This window comes from Antedon bifida, chromosome 11 (genome assembly GCF_963402885.1).
Source record: "Antedon bifida chromosome 11, ecAntBifi1.1, whole genome shotgun sequence".
NCBI lineage: Eukaryota > Metazoa > Echinodermata > Crinoidea > Comatulida > Antedonidae > Antedon > Antedon bifida.
This window is the reverse complement of record NC_136236.1, coordinates 14545008-14562676: the sequence shown is the minus strand read 5'-3', so window position 1 is coordinate 14562676 and position 17669 is coordinate 14545008. Positions and strand designations below refer to the sequence as shown.

General features: G+C 30.6%; 2 protein-coding genes across 6 annotated transcripts in view; one reads left to right on the top strand and one right to left on the bottom strand.

The window, feature by feature from the left end:
• The window catches only part of LOC144855979 (synapsin-like), a 229404-nt gene that overhangs the window by 165002 nt on the left and 46733 nt on the right, over positions 1-17669 (bottom strand). The gene's annotated exons all lie outside the window — the stretch shown is intronic.
• On the top strand, positions 4943-17297 carry LOC144855993 (metalloproteinase inhibitor 2-like). Its single transcript, XM_078713969.1, has 4 exons — positions 4943-5289; positions 11894-12166; positions 15055-15176; positions 15653-17297. Exons 1-4 carry the CDS (start codon positions 5166-5168, stop codon positions 15851-15853), a joined length of 720 nt encoding a protein of 239 aa, XP_078570095.1. The 5' UTR covers positions 4943-5165; the 3' UTR covers positions 15854-17297.

Here is a 17669-nt window from a genome sequence, read left to right as displayed (position 1 = left end):
ATTTATTTTAATTTGCCTCAACAAAGGTAGAAAGAATGGTGTGTCCATGAAGCCCACAAAAGCTAAGCACTCAGCCACCTGATCGGAAAAGATTTATCAAATTTCATGATTTCTTCTAAGTAGTTATAATAAATATTACCTAAACAATAGAAATGCTAGCTAACAAAACCTCATAAAGCTAAGCCCTACAACAGGTTATACATCAAGCACCAGAGGCGATGTTTAGCCTATCACGCATCAGTAAATAATTTAAAACTATTCGCACTTCAGGTTTTTAAATATCTAAAACAGGAAAAAAAAAAGAATTGCCAGGGTGGATTTTAAATACGGTAAAGACAATGAGAAGTGTGCCTATTGAAATTTGGCTGCAACTCAAGACACAGACAATAAACTATTCAATGATTAGTTGAAAGGACTCTGGGTCTGAGTATTGATTTGTTATAAGGGTCAAACAAAGCAGCGTGTGCCTAAGTGTGCCTGTGTTTTTACCCTGTATTTTTCCAATTGTTTTTAATGAATAAGGAATAAGCCACCTTGGATGAAGCATGTCACGATTCCCTTTTAATTGACTTTGTTTTGTCTGCAGCAGACATGTGGCAAAGTGTACAATTAATGCAAACAACATGATCCTAACTTGTTGGTAGTGTTGTTTAGAAGAAAAACTATCAAATGAAACAAAAAGGTACTAATCTTTCATAAAAACAGTTTATATAGGTCCCTTTGATGTGATGCAACAAAGATAACATTTGGAGGTTTTCTTTTATCAAGCATCGTAATTCCATGAAAATGCATTATTCACTGATGCTATTTTAATTAATGTTTTGTTTTTCAGGATTAAGATCAGCTATATATTTTGTTCATCTGGTTATTTTAAGGTGTATAAGTTATCTTTAACTAGATGAGGCTTTTAGAAAGGTATTGGATACCAGCAGGGAGATGTACCAGTAATGACATAGAGCCAATACACACCCTCCACTAATTGTTGTCAATTGTTCTATTTTAACCAAATTTATTAGTAACTAAATTGAATCAGCATTATCATAATGTATTTGTTGTTGACAGACAATGAGCGCCGTTTTGTAGGACCTTCAAACGAAGGTGCCTTTTGGGGAGATGAAAAAATTGATGTAAAATCTAGTCCACTGTGCATTGAGAAGGTTGTTATTTTTGTATTGAAGCGTAATATAATACAAATCTATTATATTATAGGAATATGAACAGAAAAATTCCAATGGACACCATGACAACTGTTGGTACAACACAAACAATTTATTATAGTAATTAAAACTAAACACTATTCAGATCCTCGTTCTGTTAAATGAGAGCAGTAGGCCTACACATGTCCCATTAGACAATGAGATCATTATTGATTGAGACACCAACAATGCTGCATGTGCCAAAGTGTGCCTGTGTTCAAACCTGTATTTACTTCAATTGTTGTTTTAACGAATAAAACAAACTTGCTTTGTTCTGTAAGGACAAGGCGTGTGGCAAAGTGTGCCATAATTGGAAAAAGTAGGTGATGGTCAAAATTTGCTGGTATTTTCATACAGGAAGTCTGGAAAAACATTCTCTACTTTTAATTTTATATACAACCAGGGAGAAATGATATGACAGCTCAATCTTAATAGAAATTAAGAACCTAAATTGGTAATTCAAATTTTTTTTTAAACTGAGAAAGCTTGTGATTTGAAATTTAGAAAAAAATTTCAGCACATCTAAGTTCAATCTCATGGAAAATTAAGCGGTAATGAACTAAAGCAGTAATTGGAAAGTTGTTTGAACAAACTAAGAGGAAACATGTGATCAGAAAAACTGACAACAACTCTAATTTCAATCTTAATGATAAAAATATTAAATGGTGTTGCTGGTACTGTAAGTTACTTTCAATCATGGTGACTTCAATCAAAATCAAACTGACACTTCTTCTAATCTTAAATGATATCATCTTCTATCCTTAATGAAAAGAATGACACCAACACATGTGGCTTTCGATAAAACAATAGAAAAAGACAATAGAAAATACTATAACCAGAACTAAAACTTAAGTAGCAATTAAGAGAAATTGGATCTTATGGTTTAAATGAAAAGAAGATGATCCACATTTGTCTCTAGAGTGGTACATACACAAAGCTGATATTCACAGAGGGAAGCAGCCATAAGAGACGTGCTAATTACAATTACTCATTAAGTAATATTTCTTGGGAATTCTCTGTAAAAACAAAGACATGTTCTATTGTCTGTAGTTAAATGACAGATTTTATTGTTGCAATAAATAAAATTGATACTTTGAATTTTAGAAAACTTGGTATATAATAAAAGATATTTAATTTAGAAAGTTGCACACATCTTAAGCTCAAGGTCTCAAGTTAAAGGTGGGTTACTTATTTACAAGGAAGGCCCCTCCTTAGGGCAGGTGTTTAGTGAATATTAAGCTGGGTGGGAAGGCCCAAAATTGCTGGGTGGAAACAACTTGGGCTTGGTGACTCCGCCCATCTCTACCTGTATTGTTGAGGGTATTCATAATGGGTGGGAAGTGTTAAAATTGCATGGTACTGGAGAATCTAATAAGGTTCATTCCCTTTGACTGTGGGGTTGTTGGTTCTAATCTCATTCTCTTATTTGAACCTAACCTACTTTAAAAAAAATAAAAGCAGGTAAATTCTCTGACCTTTTATTTTGTTGAGACTTTCCAAGGGTAAATATAATAGGCCTACATTTTGATATTAAATATGAATTTAAGAGTAAATTAAATGATGTGAACTATGATGAGATAATGGAATTTATGATTATAGATGTTCAATCTTTATATTATGTCTGTTGACCTATCTTTAGAGAAAGTCAATTTTATATCGATTTTATTAACTTCAGCCATTTTCTAATGATCCATATGAAAAAGAAAATGAACCTAATAGTCTCTCTATGCCATTTTGTTTTATAGTAGATAAAATATTGGATATTTTAGTACGCTCCATCATTTTCAATGGAGTCGTTTCGTTATAACCGATGAATCAGAAAATACAGCAATGAACATGAACATTGTATAATGTTAACCTTTTTGGTCTTTGAATCTGTATGTTATCCAGTCAGTTAAAATAACAAAGATATCTACTATCTAGGACGCTAACATTAGCGATATCATTACTACCTCGTCATAGCTTATTCGTTCGATTAGATTTTTCTTGGCATATATCTTGCAAAATAGTTAGAGCTAAATATCATCCAATTGGCATTTGACACATTGAAAAACATAAAATAGCTGATAAAAACGATTGTTGAAATATATAAATGTTACAATAATATAAATTTGAACTGTTATATTATAACAGAGGTCAAATCTACAACCCTTGTTTTCATATCCCTAAAATGGTCACAGAAAGAAAAAAAGAGAAAGACTACTGGAGATATCTATTTTATGAACGAATAAAATGTAGTCCAGTACCTAATTATATATTTTGCACCCTACCCACATTTATACTATCCCTTTTTATCAGCAGATGGCACTATACCCTGCTATCTATAGGGCAAGCTGGTTACTAGGCAACTTATCTAGTATTATCAAAGTTTCAATGAAAAGTTGTGGAAGTATTGTTTTGTTAATGAATTGTTTTCCAAAATATAAAGACAAAAACTTAATCAGTCTGGCACAGGGAAAGTTTTGGATCATGGTTGAATAAATTCTTAATCTCCTTGTTTTGACCTGGGATTTAAAAAGTCAATAATCCAGCTATGTGCTTTAACTGACGAGGTTAAACTGTTTAAATTGAACAACAGAGGCTTAGAAATTGAGTGAAATAATTAGGGAGTATCTTGCTGATTAAAGTGGGTGATCAGCCTAGTAACACAGCATGCTATTATTAGTATGTCTATATTGTTACAAAATATCATGTTTTTTTTTACAAAGTAGCCAGATTTTAGGCCTACTAGGTCTTCTTTGTAAATTGAAAAACACAAAACTATGTATTAAATGAGGGTTGAATTGAAACTGTGCAGTTCCTATTAACTTCTAAGTATTTTTTCCAAATACACAACATATAGCATTCATCCACAACTTTATTAAATGTCCATACTGTTGTAAGGAAAACAAATCCCACATATCTTTATCAAAGATAAAACATGAAATATGAGCATATTAGTTTATTGAGGACACATCTTTCATTCAGTGTAATGCTAACTGTAGGATCAATCTAATCTAAATTAAACACAATTTAAGAAAAAGATAACATTTCCGAATGTTATTTACTTTTTATTTGATCGATTCATCTTCCACAAGTTTGACAGGACATATCACAGATTTAAAGATAATGTCATAAGATGATAAATCCAGTATTGAAATCTTTAAATCCAAAAAGATTTACAAATTTTTGCAATGAAATAAAAAACAAATTATGTATTTATTATAAGGAGCAAAAAAAGCAAAAGAAATCATTTTATATAAGTTTGAAACTTTCACATAGAAATTTCTTACCTATTTAAATTAGGGTGGGTCTAATATGGGTGTGACATGTACTGAACAATGGAGGAAACATTATATCCAATTCTTGTAAATGGCCTTTAATGTACAAACATAAAATATGTTTTATACACAAGTTATTTTTTTTACCATTAGGTTAAAACAGTGCAATGAGTTTATGATTGAAACATTTTTAATAGCTAACTTCAGAAGATAACATTCTTGTTAAATTTAACAGTGCTGACTATGATTTCATACCTCCCTAAGCTATGCCCTAGATATTAGGCATAGATCACAAAATACACTGGTACCAGGGTTATCTGTGTGGAATCCATGGTATTGCACTGAGATATAATATCACAGCACTGATAAAGAAAAAGTGTACTGTAAACGAAGGCAGTTATCTTTTCAACCAATCAGAGAGCTTCTTAAGCACCTACTGACACACTGCTATCGTTCTGCTTGAGCAGGTTTCAATTACAAGCAAGCCTGCTACAATAGGCAGGGTGTTACTGTGAAAGCAGTCAGCGCATGCTAGCCCACACAGAGCGTATAAAAGCAGACAATCAGTAAACCTACAACTTCACTTAGAAGCTAACTTTGGCTGAAAAGGATTACTTACTAGAGAAAAGTTACAAACAAAAATAAATTAAACAGACAAGGAAGACGTTATAACCGCACTGCCTATTGGACAGTATAGATCTTAAACAACATGGCGATTACTACGCAATTGTTAACTTTTCTTGGACTGATTTTTATCTCATGTTTTTATGCTGTGATGTCGTGTACTTGTTTGCCTGCACATCCCCAGGACCACTTTTGCAAGTCAGATTTTGGTAGGTGATTGATACGGAAATCAGAGAAAAAGCAACTTTCCTGATATTGTTATTATTACTATTATATTCATTATTCATTTTGTTTATGCATTATTATTATTATAGGTACATGGTAAACATTTTTGTTTATTAATGTCTTAATACTAATAGTAATATAGTATACCATTACCTTGATGATTACACTTTATACCATACAGTAATAGGATTCTTTTTTTGAAAAAATTCAAACTTTAAAATATTCCTTAATCATGACCTAATTAGTACTTTGTTATAAAACAAAAAAAGTCTAAAAATGCTCAACATTTTTTTAAAATTAATGTTCAGTCACTCATTGAATATTCATTAGCTTCTAAGATTTCTATTGAATATTCATTAGCTAGAAATGCGTCTATTAAATATTCATTAGCCAGTGAGGACTCCGCAGGGTGCTTCATAGCCTTTAATTACAAACATGTCATCAAGCCAACATAAACTACACATCATAATTCATGACAGTCCAAAGTTATAAAAGATACATAAAATGTAGGCTCCTGACTAAGAGGATTTTGTCATGATAGCTTTGGGGCTTTGATTCCTGTTGATGGGTAAAGCCTTCGTTGCATTTCACAGGGTAGTAAATCCATAACAAACTGACAGTCGCAAACAAGTTGAAACATTTGTAGGTCTAACTGTATATGGTTTAATTGCAACACAATGTAACTGAATCATGGAAAACCAGCAGAGGGAGATCCATTTATTTGGAAAATTGTTTACAGTGAACGAAACAACATTTTCGCTAACTCTATTTTAATTCAGGCCTACTATAGTACCTCAACTGAACAAAGTTCCTAATTGAATTATTTTCTTTCATATTGTCTATTATACAACCTTTGATAAAATCCTTAATGCCCCTTTTACTAGTATTAAAGTTAAGCAAATACTTTCCCTCTGCAATTGTATACAGTGTTGACAGTGTGTACACACAGTAAATCTTCGCGTGAGTCTAAACACAGGCTCGCGACTTGTTATTAATAATCAACTGAAGAATTATTAAGGAAATTAAATCACGTTCCTATACAAATAAGTGATATAACCCACAGATTTCAACAGGTACACTATGTTTATGGAAATAAATATCAATGATTTTGGAAGTTTGGAAGAAAATTGTTTCCAATCGTAATGATAATGTTTACCGTGTTTAATAATTCATCATTTGGACTTTGTTCAACAACACGCGACTGAGGATATAACAGCTCTCTTGTATTGTTTTGGATGTTTACACGGCACTCTACTCCTATCTATGATTGGTCGCCAGCCTACCTGGGCACGTACCTTCAACAACCACATTTGCAGGTGTTACAAAGCAAACACTTATTCGTTATAAAGATTAATAAAATCCTAAGCTTTCAAACCGAAAAAAGCATGTTCCACTTCTTCAGTGGAAATATGCTTTTTGTTGAGCTACTTGATTTAATGGTCATAGAATTTACTTTATGACTAATTTAAACAATTATCAGAAATTCAGTATGATTATCACCGTATGGTGGTATATTTAAATCTATTAACATTATGATAATTACTGAAGAAAAAAAATATGGTTTTTGCTCTATGACTAATGTACTGTACCATTAGATTGTGAAAAAAAGCAGGACAAGTCATCCTAAATTGGTCAGTCTTAAATGACAGTAATCTAGATATCTTTAAAACTGCTTTTACATAATACAACTGCATACTGCTACAACATATATAAATAGGTACACTTTTTGCAAACCTGTGCAAAATGTACTGTCGGTTGCAAGCACAAGACTATCATAAAAAGATCTTTCTAACATTTCATTTACCGTACTTTGCTTAATAGTTATCAAGAAAAGACTATAGGACTAAAGAAGTTTTAAATGCATATTCTCTCTCCCATACCTTACTGTACAATTTATTCAGTAAAGGCAATGATCAAATCAACAAAACATTTGAGTATCTTTTTAAAAACTACAAATAGGACTAATTGAACATTATCCCTACTTTGCTGCTAACAAACCACAAGTTCATGAAACTATAAAGCTCCAGTATTCAAATGTAACCTGTAGGCATAACTTCAAAGAATACGAAAACACTATTAAATATTCAGGGCCATATCAAATTTAGTTCTTCTTTATTTCTAGTCGTGTTCACATTACTATCACTTCAATGGTTCACAATGATTCAGGATATACCACTGGGTTCACAAAAACAGGTTCTATGTCTTTTAAAATAGAAACATCTGTAAACAGGAACTATAAGTTCTATATAAAAATTCAAGAAATTCTAACAATTGTTATTTGTTTAAGGATCTCCTGGTGGTTTTAAGTATTGGAACAATTCTTTATACTAACGCGTGTCTGACCCTGACATTAATAATTGACAATGAAAGAAAAAAATGTCCAATATGATTGAGAATCCTATGTGTTGAATTAATTTTCAATTGAGAAAACATTATCATTTTTACCCATGTAAATTGTCGACTTTTAAACCCCTAACCTCACACTCATTTCTTCTTTTCCTGCAAATTGAAAGGATACAATACGAGACTGAAATTATTTATTTGTAACGTACTATAATTACTGCATATTAGTTCTAAAAGCCTGCAATAACATTTTTCCTACAGTGATAAATGATCAAACATCAGTTATTGAATTATTATCGTGTGTAATTCTTTCAAAATTTATTATCTCTTATTTGCAATATTTAATCATGTCCAAGGACATATTGGTTTAATAAATTCATCATTCTTTAGTACAGGGACTCACTCAAAGTTCACAGAATTTTTAAACATAAAAATGAATTTTTAATGGTAGAATTTGTCAGCGCAAACACTTAAGTAATACATTTTACGATCATGTACATTAAATAATGAATTCAGAGTTTGGCGAAATGAAGACGAAATAAAAATATCCAATCTAAATTGTAAGGTTGACATTCAAGTGAAGGAAATTTAATCAAGTATGCAAGTTGAAGAAATTAAACTGAATAGTTTACATAGAATGGTCTACGAATGCAATGTGGATATTTTCAACCAAGCATACATATGCAAAGGTTGACTAAACTACCACATGATTTATGAAATCATTTGCTAAAGATGCCCTAAAATTAAACTCAACTTATTTGTTCACTTTTCAGCAGCCCTTTACTCATTTTACTGAACTATGTAACAGTATATAGACATAAGTATTCGACATCTCACCCTCCTCCCCCACCATCCAAAAACGCACTAAATTTTGCTTATAAAACAGAGTTTGAACTAACATTAATATGAATATAATTACAGATATAAATCAATATTTGTCATGGTGAATGTTAAAGAAGGCATTTTAAATGCCTTACCATCAATAAATAAAGCATAACACACTGTCATCATTATGGTATGCCCATTCAAACAAGATACCTACACGTTTGTCTAACTTACTGAATGGAAATGAACAGGAAAGTTATTGTATAAAAAAGAATTTTATGTTTTTCAACAATAACAAAAGAGCTTGGTACTAACAATTGAAAGCAAACTACCGTTAACAAACAAAGGTTAAGTTGTCTTTTTACAAAGAGTTGATGAAATAATTGTGTTTGAAAAGATCGGTATTTACAGATAAAAATTATCTCTACAATTATCTAGTTGGAGAGAGATACTAGTCTTCAAATCGGTTAGAACAAAGTTTTTCAGTTTTGGTTACAATCAAATTTTAAATAGGCGGTTTTTAAATGAGGATATTTGATATAGTACTTCATTGTCTACAGTTTTATTTACTGGTTTTGGTAAGTTTTGAAGTCAATGACTCCAGCTAATGGGAAAGTTCAATTGTATGCAGGGAGCCGCAAAGTTTGTTAAATGTCCAAATTTTAATTGCTTGAAAGGTCGGTACGACTTTGACAGTTTTACTAAAGCTGAACAACTGGATGTGTTGGGGCGTGTGAACATTATTTAGAATCCACTTAATTATTAAAGATCTCTTTTCTTAAAATTTCTTATGGATTTTAAACTCTTGTTTATAGTGAATCGTAAAACCTAATTTATACAGCAAGTTATATTTGTTGATATCTGAAATACCACTAAAGCATATTTTTATTAAATCAATTGGGTTAATATATAAGTTTAGTGAGACCTCATTCCAATTTAATGCGTATGTTAACATTCGCAATTAACATTTCTTTAAGGAGTATATATTGTATACCGGTTGTTCATTATTATCATTATTGTACATACGGCAATACGACTTCTCACGATCGAAACGTAATTACTCTGATCTCAAATTACCGAAATTGATACAGAAAACAATAACGGTAGATAGTTTTCAATTGCGATCAATTTGCCATTAGTTTGGACAGTAGACCTACTGTTTTTCTTGCTGTTTTAAATGCTTACCAAACAACTGGATTGTGTAGTGCTTGTAAATTGTTCTTAATTGTATGAGTAACATTACAAATTTTTAGAGCTGTATGAACTGCCAAAACTTTTGAATCAATATTCCAAAAATTTACCAAATTTCCACAATTCTTCTCTGTGTAAACTTCAGAGTTATACAAACTAATGCATATTCTAAATAGACATTTTTGAAAAGTTTCTTAACTCATAAACAGTTCAATAAATACATAAACCCCATTATTTTACTTGTTATATCGACCGCTAATGCGCACATTTTATTGCCAACTGTTGACAGAAAGAATAAGAGTTGGATGGGGACTGTTTAAACATTTTATTATATCACGTTTTATTGTGATACAACGCAATTGACAAACGCGGCAATAATATTTTAGAATAAGTAGAACAAATTAAGGGAAGCGAATAAAAACTAAAATCATATTTTCATACAAATTTTGGTAAAATATTATATATTGAATACTGTAAATTAATTTTCTATGTTAGAGATTAAATAAATATTACGGCACGGTTCTGAAGTTAAAATTCATTAGGTTGAACATTGCATGCTGTCCATACAGTATATGTAATAGTTTACAGTAGCGATGGCACCATCATATCACCGCAGGCATATGCAATACACAAGTATTGGATAGCGCCTGACACACTGGCCTAATCACAAGATATACACACTCGACAGAGTTCAGCAAAATCAAGTACAGAATTAAATGATTCGCAGTTTATACTGCCAAATTTACACCTATCAATGTGACGAATGAATTTTACAAATAGCAATTTGTATGGAGATGAACAATTTACAACGCATTTAACGTTTCTCAGTTTAAACGATTCTTAATAATATTTTCCAGTAACTACCGTTTTGTAATGCATAACTGCCTTACAACAAATGGAAAATATTCAAATAGCAAGTGAAAACAAAGAAAATAACCACTTCTGTGTTAAATAGGTGTACATTATGCTAATGTTATTTATAATAAACAACATACAGTACTACAACTCAAAATCAAATATGTACAGCTATGCTGATAAGTATGTAAAATATAAGTTAGGGAAGAATGAAATTATCCCTTCCTAATTATATGTTCACAAGGTTCCCAAAATAGTATAAACTGTAGTGTAATAAAGCAAAGTTAAATGTGGCCCAAAAAAAACTGAGAATGTACGACCAAAAATGAATGAATTTGTCTTAATTGAAATGGATCGGAAGTTGTAACAATAGAAATATTGTTAAATCCATGGGAACTTGTAGAGTTAATCTTGTATAACATCAGAACTATTAGAGACAATCTTTTATTAAGTTTAAAAGTTCAGCTTGAGTGACTACCACGTCAAGAATTTAAAAAGAAAGCTTTATACAGCATCATGAATCACCAAATAGTTGAGTTTGTCTAGAACTTGTTTGTGCGGTCAATAATATAAATAAGTCGTCCATGTCTATGAGCAGCCTCTAAGCCACGTGCCTTTCTTTAGTACACGAACAATACATTTATCATAAAGTCGAATTTCAGTAAAAACAAACTTCTGAATTCAGAACACAGGCCAATGAACAAACACTAAAAACTAACCTTTTTGACAAATCTCCTAACAGAAAGTCAAAAAATAAAAAATAAGAGGATTATTTTTGAACAAAAACTGTACTAGCTTTTCACGGGCCATGATTAAAATTATAATCAAAATATTCATGGATTTGACTCATATTGTAGATTATAAGTAAATGTATATTGTATGAATATCAATTACCCCTTTTGTTTGCTTGAGTCAGTGCGTTTATAGGCAGGTGGTGTTAGGACGAATGTTTTTGCTTGGTTTTGACAAAGAAAAGCGAGAAAAGACAAAGGTTTGAAGAAGTCAATTTTTACGTAATGAAGCCAACGTAGCGTATTCAAAAACTCGTTATGCAGGATGATGTATGAAATGGTAATGAAGCGGTACCGTTACTATCCACAATAAAGAACAGTCATGCTTGAGTTATTAAGGTTTTATTAATAAGTCGCGAGCGATTGATTCTTAAATGAAGAGGAAAGCACTTTAAACTATTGTCATGTCAATTTAATACACAACAGTGCGTTCTGTCTTAAAAAATTATCAATAACAAGAACATAATAAACATCACATTAAAAACAGTGTAATTGGTTTCTTGGTAAATATAATATTAAATAAGGCAAAGCAGCAGCTGCAATATATAAAATTTGAATAACAATTTTTTTTTTTTCTTTACAGTTATCAGAGCTAAAGTAGTTCCTTATTACTCAAAAATTGGACATTCAATCTTTACAAAAAGGCATAAAAATGATGTTGTACTGCCGACAGCACCATCAAGTGGTTCAAGTAATCCAAACGAACCTTTTAAACATTGGCAGATCCGCATAAAGAAAGTCTATAAAGGACAAGAATTTATTGCCAATGGCGCTGAAACTAGCATTTACACGTCAATATTTGACTCCCTCTGTGGCGTCGCAACAATGCAAGAAGGTGAACAGTATCTATTTATGGGTAAGTACAACAAAATGTATAATGTATAAACGCCATAATTTGATTTCAATATATTACAAATTGCTGCAAATATTCTTCAGTTTCAAAATTGAGTTCCATTAATAAAATTGTTTATGCACATACAATGCTTCTATGAAGAAAAACAGACATATCTGAATAAATTTTCTTTCATTTTCCATACAATAACAAATATTTTCAGACAAGTCACAAATATTAGATTGACATATTTCATAAATAAAATAATAGTCTAGTTTGCAACAAGTTTCAGAGTCTAGTCAATGCCAAGTACAGTAGATTATACATGTGATAACCTGATCAGATAAAATACTTTGATGTGAGAATAGTATGAGTCAGGCTACAGATTTAAATAGATTATTATCTATCATATATTGACTGTTGAAAATGAACTATATAGATTTTGAAGTCATGTATACGAAAATTGAACTGTATTAATTAACGTTGTGAGTAGAAGTGGTGGTAAACTGAATATACAATATTTAAAATTGGTATTGAAGAAATTCAATCATGTACAAGGACGATATGATCTTATCTCAACTAATAATAATTTAACTCAAAAACACCGCAGGCTATTTCATCATTTCTTCCATTATTCCTTTGTTTTGTCTCCCTCAGATCGGCCCCTAGCTAAATCGGGAGTCAATGTCCCCTTAAAATATAACCACTTAAATTCAGATTAAATATTTTGTTAAACCAAGAGTTGTTTAACTAGCTAGTTTAATATGTCAAAGAGAAATTGTGGCTGTTTAAATTAAGAGTGTTAGGTATCAAGCTGTTTGTATATTATCACTCACTTTGGAAACAAGAACAATCAGTGCACCCAGTATGTGATCAATGGACACTTGTTAAATAAATTGAAAACATTGTTGTGATATATTCACAAAAACATGACGAACCTTGTTTGTCCTGCTCTAATTACAAAGTTAATTATCAACGTTCTGTTGCGAGCTATGAATAAATTATCTATTATTTGTCGGAATAATGAAATTCAAACATGGATACCGAGTAGAAATATTAGATTAACGTCTTGAGAAATTTTACACCGCCTAATTTAAAATGCGTCATCGAACAGATAATGACAAGAATTAATGTCGAGTTAGAAATCATTATATTAGTGTATGTAACATAGGTTAGGATTTCAATGGTAACAATATCTTTAGTTTATTTTGTACATTATAAATTAATCGCATCCAGTGACTGTTTAAATAGGCCAAACATAATAAAAAGATCGCTTTAGATGAAATATAATATTTAGATTCATTTTAAAGACATTTAAATAAACACTAAAATTCATACATTTTATATTACAAATTTATTAACGTAGTTTCAAATCTGCTTTTAGTAAATCATTTCTACTCGGATATTTTTAGTTGTAAAAGAGGGTTAACAAGATTGTTTGTGAAAAGTCAGAGCTATTCAAACTGACGTTATTGCTTTAACATTTCATTAAAATAGGATTCTATCTACGCACATAAAAAGCATCACCATGTGACCTAAAAAACGAACGAACCTCGCTAATGATACAGTAATCAATAAAGCTAAAGGAAAAAGCTGAGCCTATATATTCAAGACAAGTGTCATTTTATGAATTGTTCACAAATTCGTTATCGTTTGTTTGTTGCCGTATTAGTTGAGATCTCCTGCAGAATGTTGCCGTAAGATACATTGATATATAAAGTCAGAACAGATAATGCAAATGGGTACTTATACGTTAAGTAATGACTTAAGCAAAGAAAACGTGTTTCTAAATAGTGTGTTTAGTCTGTCTGATGTGCAGACCATTGCTACAGGCACTGCAGTTAAGCTATATAATATATGTTAGAGTACGAACATCTCCAGGCTTGATATTAATCTATTAAATTTATCTACTTTATACAAATAAAATCCTACTTTTCTCTTTTAATATATTGAATATTTTCAAAATGCATTTCTTTTTGGTGAGCTTTCGGCAATAAACAATTATTTAATGCAAAATGTTATACTGTCCTGATTTTCAAGATATATTTATGAGGATACAAAAAAACTGGGTTGCTAAACATTTTCTTATGAACGTTTCATAAAGGATACTTGGGCTCTGATTTATAATATATCATGAATATATATTTCATATTCAATATATCATAATGCTCTATATTCAATATTAAGTAATTTCTTAATGAATCATTCTGCAGAAAAAATAAATTGGAAATGATAAAGCCAATAGTTGAGGACCAATAATTATCAATATTAATACTTCTCTACTCTACTGCAGTTAACAGAAATATTAAATAATTGAGTATACACTCATAAACATTAGTCCAATATTAATCTACATTGAATTAATTGATTTTTATCAAATTAATAGCAAATTTAAAAGCATTTAACCGTTAGTTGACATACGATCGTTAAACTACCTAGGCACTGTTAATCTGTTTGTCCCCACGAGAGGATCAACACACTCGCATACATTCACCAAAACCATCCAAGCAAGACAAGAGTTTATTTGGCCCACGTGCCTAATGACAAAAGAGTATAGGTCTCAATATTTACCTTCAGGAATTTGTGATAAACTTTGGTAAACACTCCTTGAGATAATAAATAGGGCAAAAATGTGACACAAGAATTAGCTTAGATAATACTATATTTGGAAATGTTGTAAGTTGTTTGTAAGTTTAATCAGGGCACTTTTCCCTAGTTTAATACAAATTTGTTTATAAGTTCAGTAACAGTTTTACATCCCCTTGAAAACTTTCTTTGGAAATATAGAAAATGCGATTAAAATACACTGCTCAATTTATTGTTTTCGCTTTGTTTTTTTTAGTGGAATTTCATAATAACTAAAAAACAAATAAATTTCTTTTTTATCAATAATTGTATTAATTTTGTTGTAGGTATGCTGCAAGATGGCCAGCTCCGTTTTACAACATGCAACTGGCATGCCAAATGGGACACAATAACCAAGAAAATGCGCAAAGGACTTCGATATCAGTACACAAGCAATTGTAATTGCCAGGTTAGTCAATAAAATTTACCCAAAATTAATTTAACATAATGCATACACAAGAATTGCCTAAACATGAATAATGTACATAAATACATTATTGATGCCAGATAAAAATAATGTTGAAATAGTATGTAAATAATTATTTGATTTACTGACAACAAATTGTATAATAGTATGGTTCTATTTTTAAAACTATAATTTAGGTATTAAAAACAATTACAGTAATATGTCAAAATATAGCTTAAAATATTAGTATGAAATATCAGTGTTTGAGAAATAATTTCTAAAATTGTAAAATCGGTTGTTTGATTTATTTTTGCACTTTGCAAATTAATGAAACATTAATTTAGTATTTTGAAATGAAAGTACATTGATAATACCCAAATAGCGTCATTAGGAAATTAAATATGCAAATCATATGCAAATAATTTGAATAATATCTGTATGAATTCATTAATAAATATGATATTTTGAATGTTTTACAGATTTCAACATGCGGATTATTTGACAAGTGTGACAAACGGATACATAGTAAACAAGCCGATGGCGCTTGTGTGTGGGACGCATGGGATGGTGGTTGCGAGAGCAAATTCTCAACCTGCATTGTCCATGACGACGGGCGCTGCGCGTGGCATCGATCACCAGAACTTAGCAGATGTCGAAAAACCGAGATCACTAAAAGCTAAATATTGTGACATTTTAAATATAACTATTTTCTGTTCATTTGGATTAGTTTGTGAATGGAGCAGTTATGATAACGCCAAACATTATGTTGGATTTTAAGTGTTATTTTATTTTAACATCATTGCTAAGGGCAAGTCTTTTAAAAAGAACTTCATTGAACATGATTCACAGAAAATGGATATATCCATATACATTTAATATATTAAAGTTTCAATTTTTTTGTAAAATTTATCAAATCTGTCCATATACAAACATTGGAATTTTGAATGTTAATTTGTGTAAACATGTAAACAACAACAACATGTAAACAACAACAACATGTAAACAACAACAACATGTAAACAATATTACGTAAACAAAAATATACGTGGAATATCAGAAATGAATATAGATAGACACAGTATTTTGTTAGAAATTGTTTAGAAATATGTTATTTTGAGTTTGGTCTAAAGTGTGCTACATTTATCTACTATATATAAATATAAATATGAATATATTAAAATTATTATTTGAGAATTGTATAAAGAATATGTGTAGAATCAATAAAGATTTTTGTACTTGCAATTTTAAATTTTTAAATATACAGTTTCCTTTAGTTGAGAATAGGGGTAATCACTTTGAACTATTTTGTGAGTCTATAGTGAACATATAGAAACTGCCTACATAAGAAAGTTCATGTTTTATATAATGTATTGGTCCATTTGCACACATTATGTATATAATTCATAATTTTATTTATATGGCAAAAATACAAAGTTTTGTAGTAATCAGGTTTTTAGTATGATACGCCCACCTGAGAAAAAAAATGTAAACAGTTTATAAGTATTTGTCTTTCAAACTCGATAAAAACATGTTTTTATTAATTATCATTATAAACGTAACTACTAAAATAGTATTGCATTAGGGAATAAAGTCCAACATGAGAAAAACTTTGCATATTCTTAATTGTATGGTGTATTAAGGTTCTTGATAAACAGTTAGGAAAAGACATTATAATAATAATAATAATAATAATAGTTCATTCTTATATAGCGCATATAAGCAAGCTCTCAATGCGCTGAACATTATTACCCCAGTCATTTCCTGATCAAACACCTATGGAAACATACTCCCATATATGCAGCTAGTAATCAGCGCAAAGTTGTGTTGATCTAACCGGGTACCCATTTATACACCTGGGTGGAGAGAGGCAAACGTAAGTAAAGTATCTTGCCTAAGGATACAAGCAATGCGGCGAGAGTTGGATTCGAACCTCGGTCTAACGATCAGTAGTCGAACGTCCAACACACAGCGCCACACGCCCTTACATTATAAACATTATCATTGCAACTAAAATTATAGCTTTGCTATTTGGGCTAACTAACAAACATTTTTAAAAATTAGGAGCATTAAAGAATTTGAACACCCAAAGATGTGTTTGGGTATTTTCAACTCATAAAAGAAGAAGAGCAGAACGTCAAAGACAATTGTCTAATTGTTAAGTACAAGACAATCAGCTTAGATTTTTACTGGGGATATGAAATAATTTTTGCTGATATCCAGTAATAAAGTTAATATGCTTTGTGAATTTCAATAGATGTGTTAACATAAATACACTATTTCTCAATATATTTGTCATTGTTATAATTTATGTTTTTATTGTAAATAAATGCCATTGTATATATGAAGAAAGAAAGTCTCAGCTGTTTTTGTTTAATATTTTAGGTATTCTCTAGAAATTTAAATATATATACAAATAAAATAAGCACTAAAAAATATGCGGATGTCAGTGGCTGGATGTCAATGGATTCTTTTACTGAAGAAAATTTAAGTCAAGTT

Bases quoted from the DNA above. Each gene is read 5' to 3' on its own strand.
- LOC144855993 (XM_078713969.1), top strand. From the start codon at position 5,166: ATGGCGATTACTACGCAATTGTTAACTTTTCTTGGACTGATTTTTATC. The intron at 5,290-11,893 runs GTAGGTGATTGA...TTTTCTTTACAG, and splicing joins CTTTTGCAAGTCAGATTTTG to TTATCAGAGCTAAAGTAGTT. The intron at 12,167-15,054 runs GTAAGTACAACA...ATTTTGTTGTAG, and splicing joins TGAACAGTATCTATTTATGG to GTATGCTGCAAGATGGCCAG.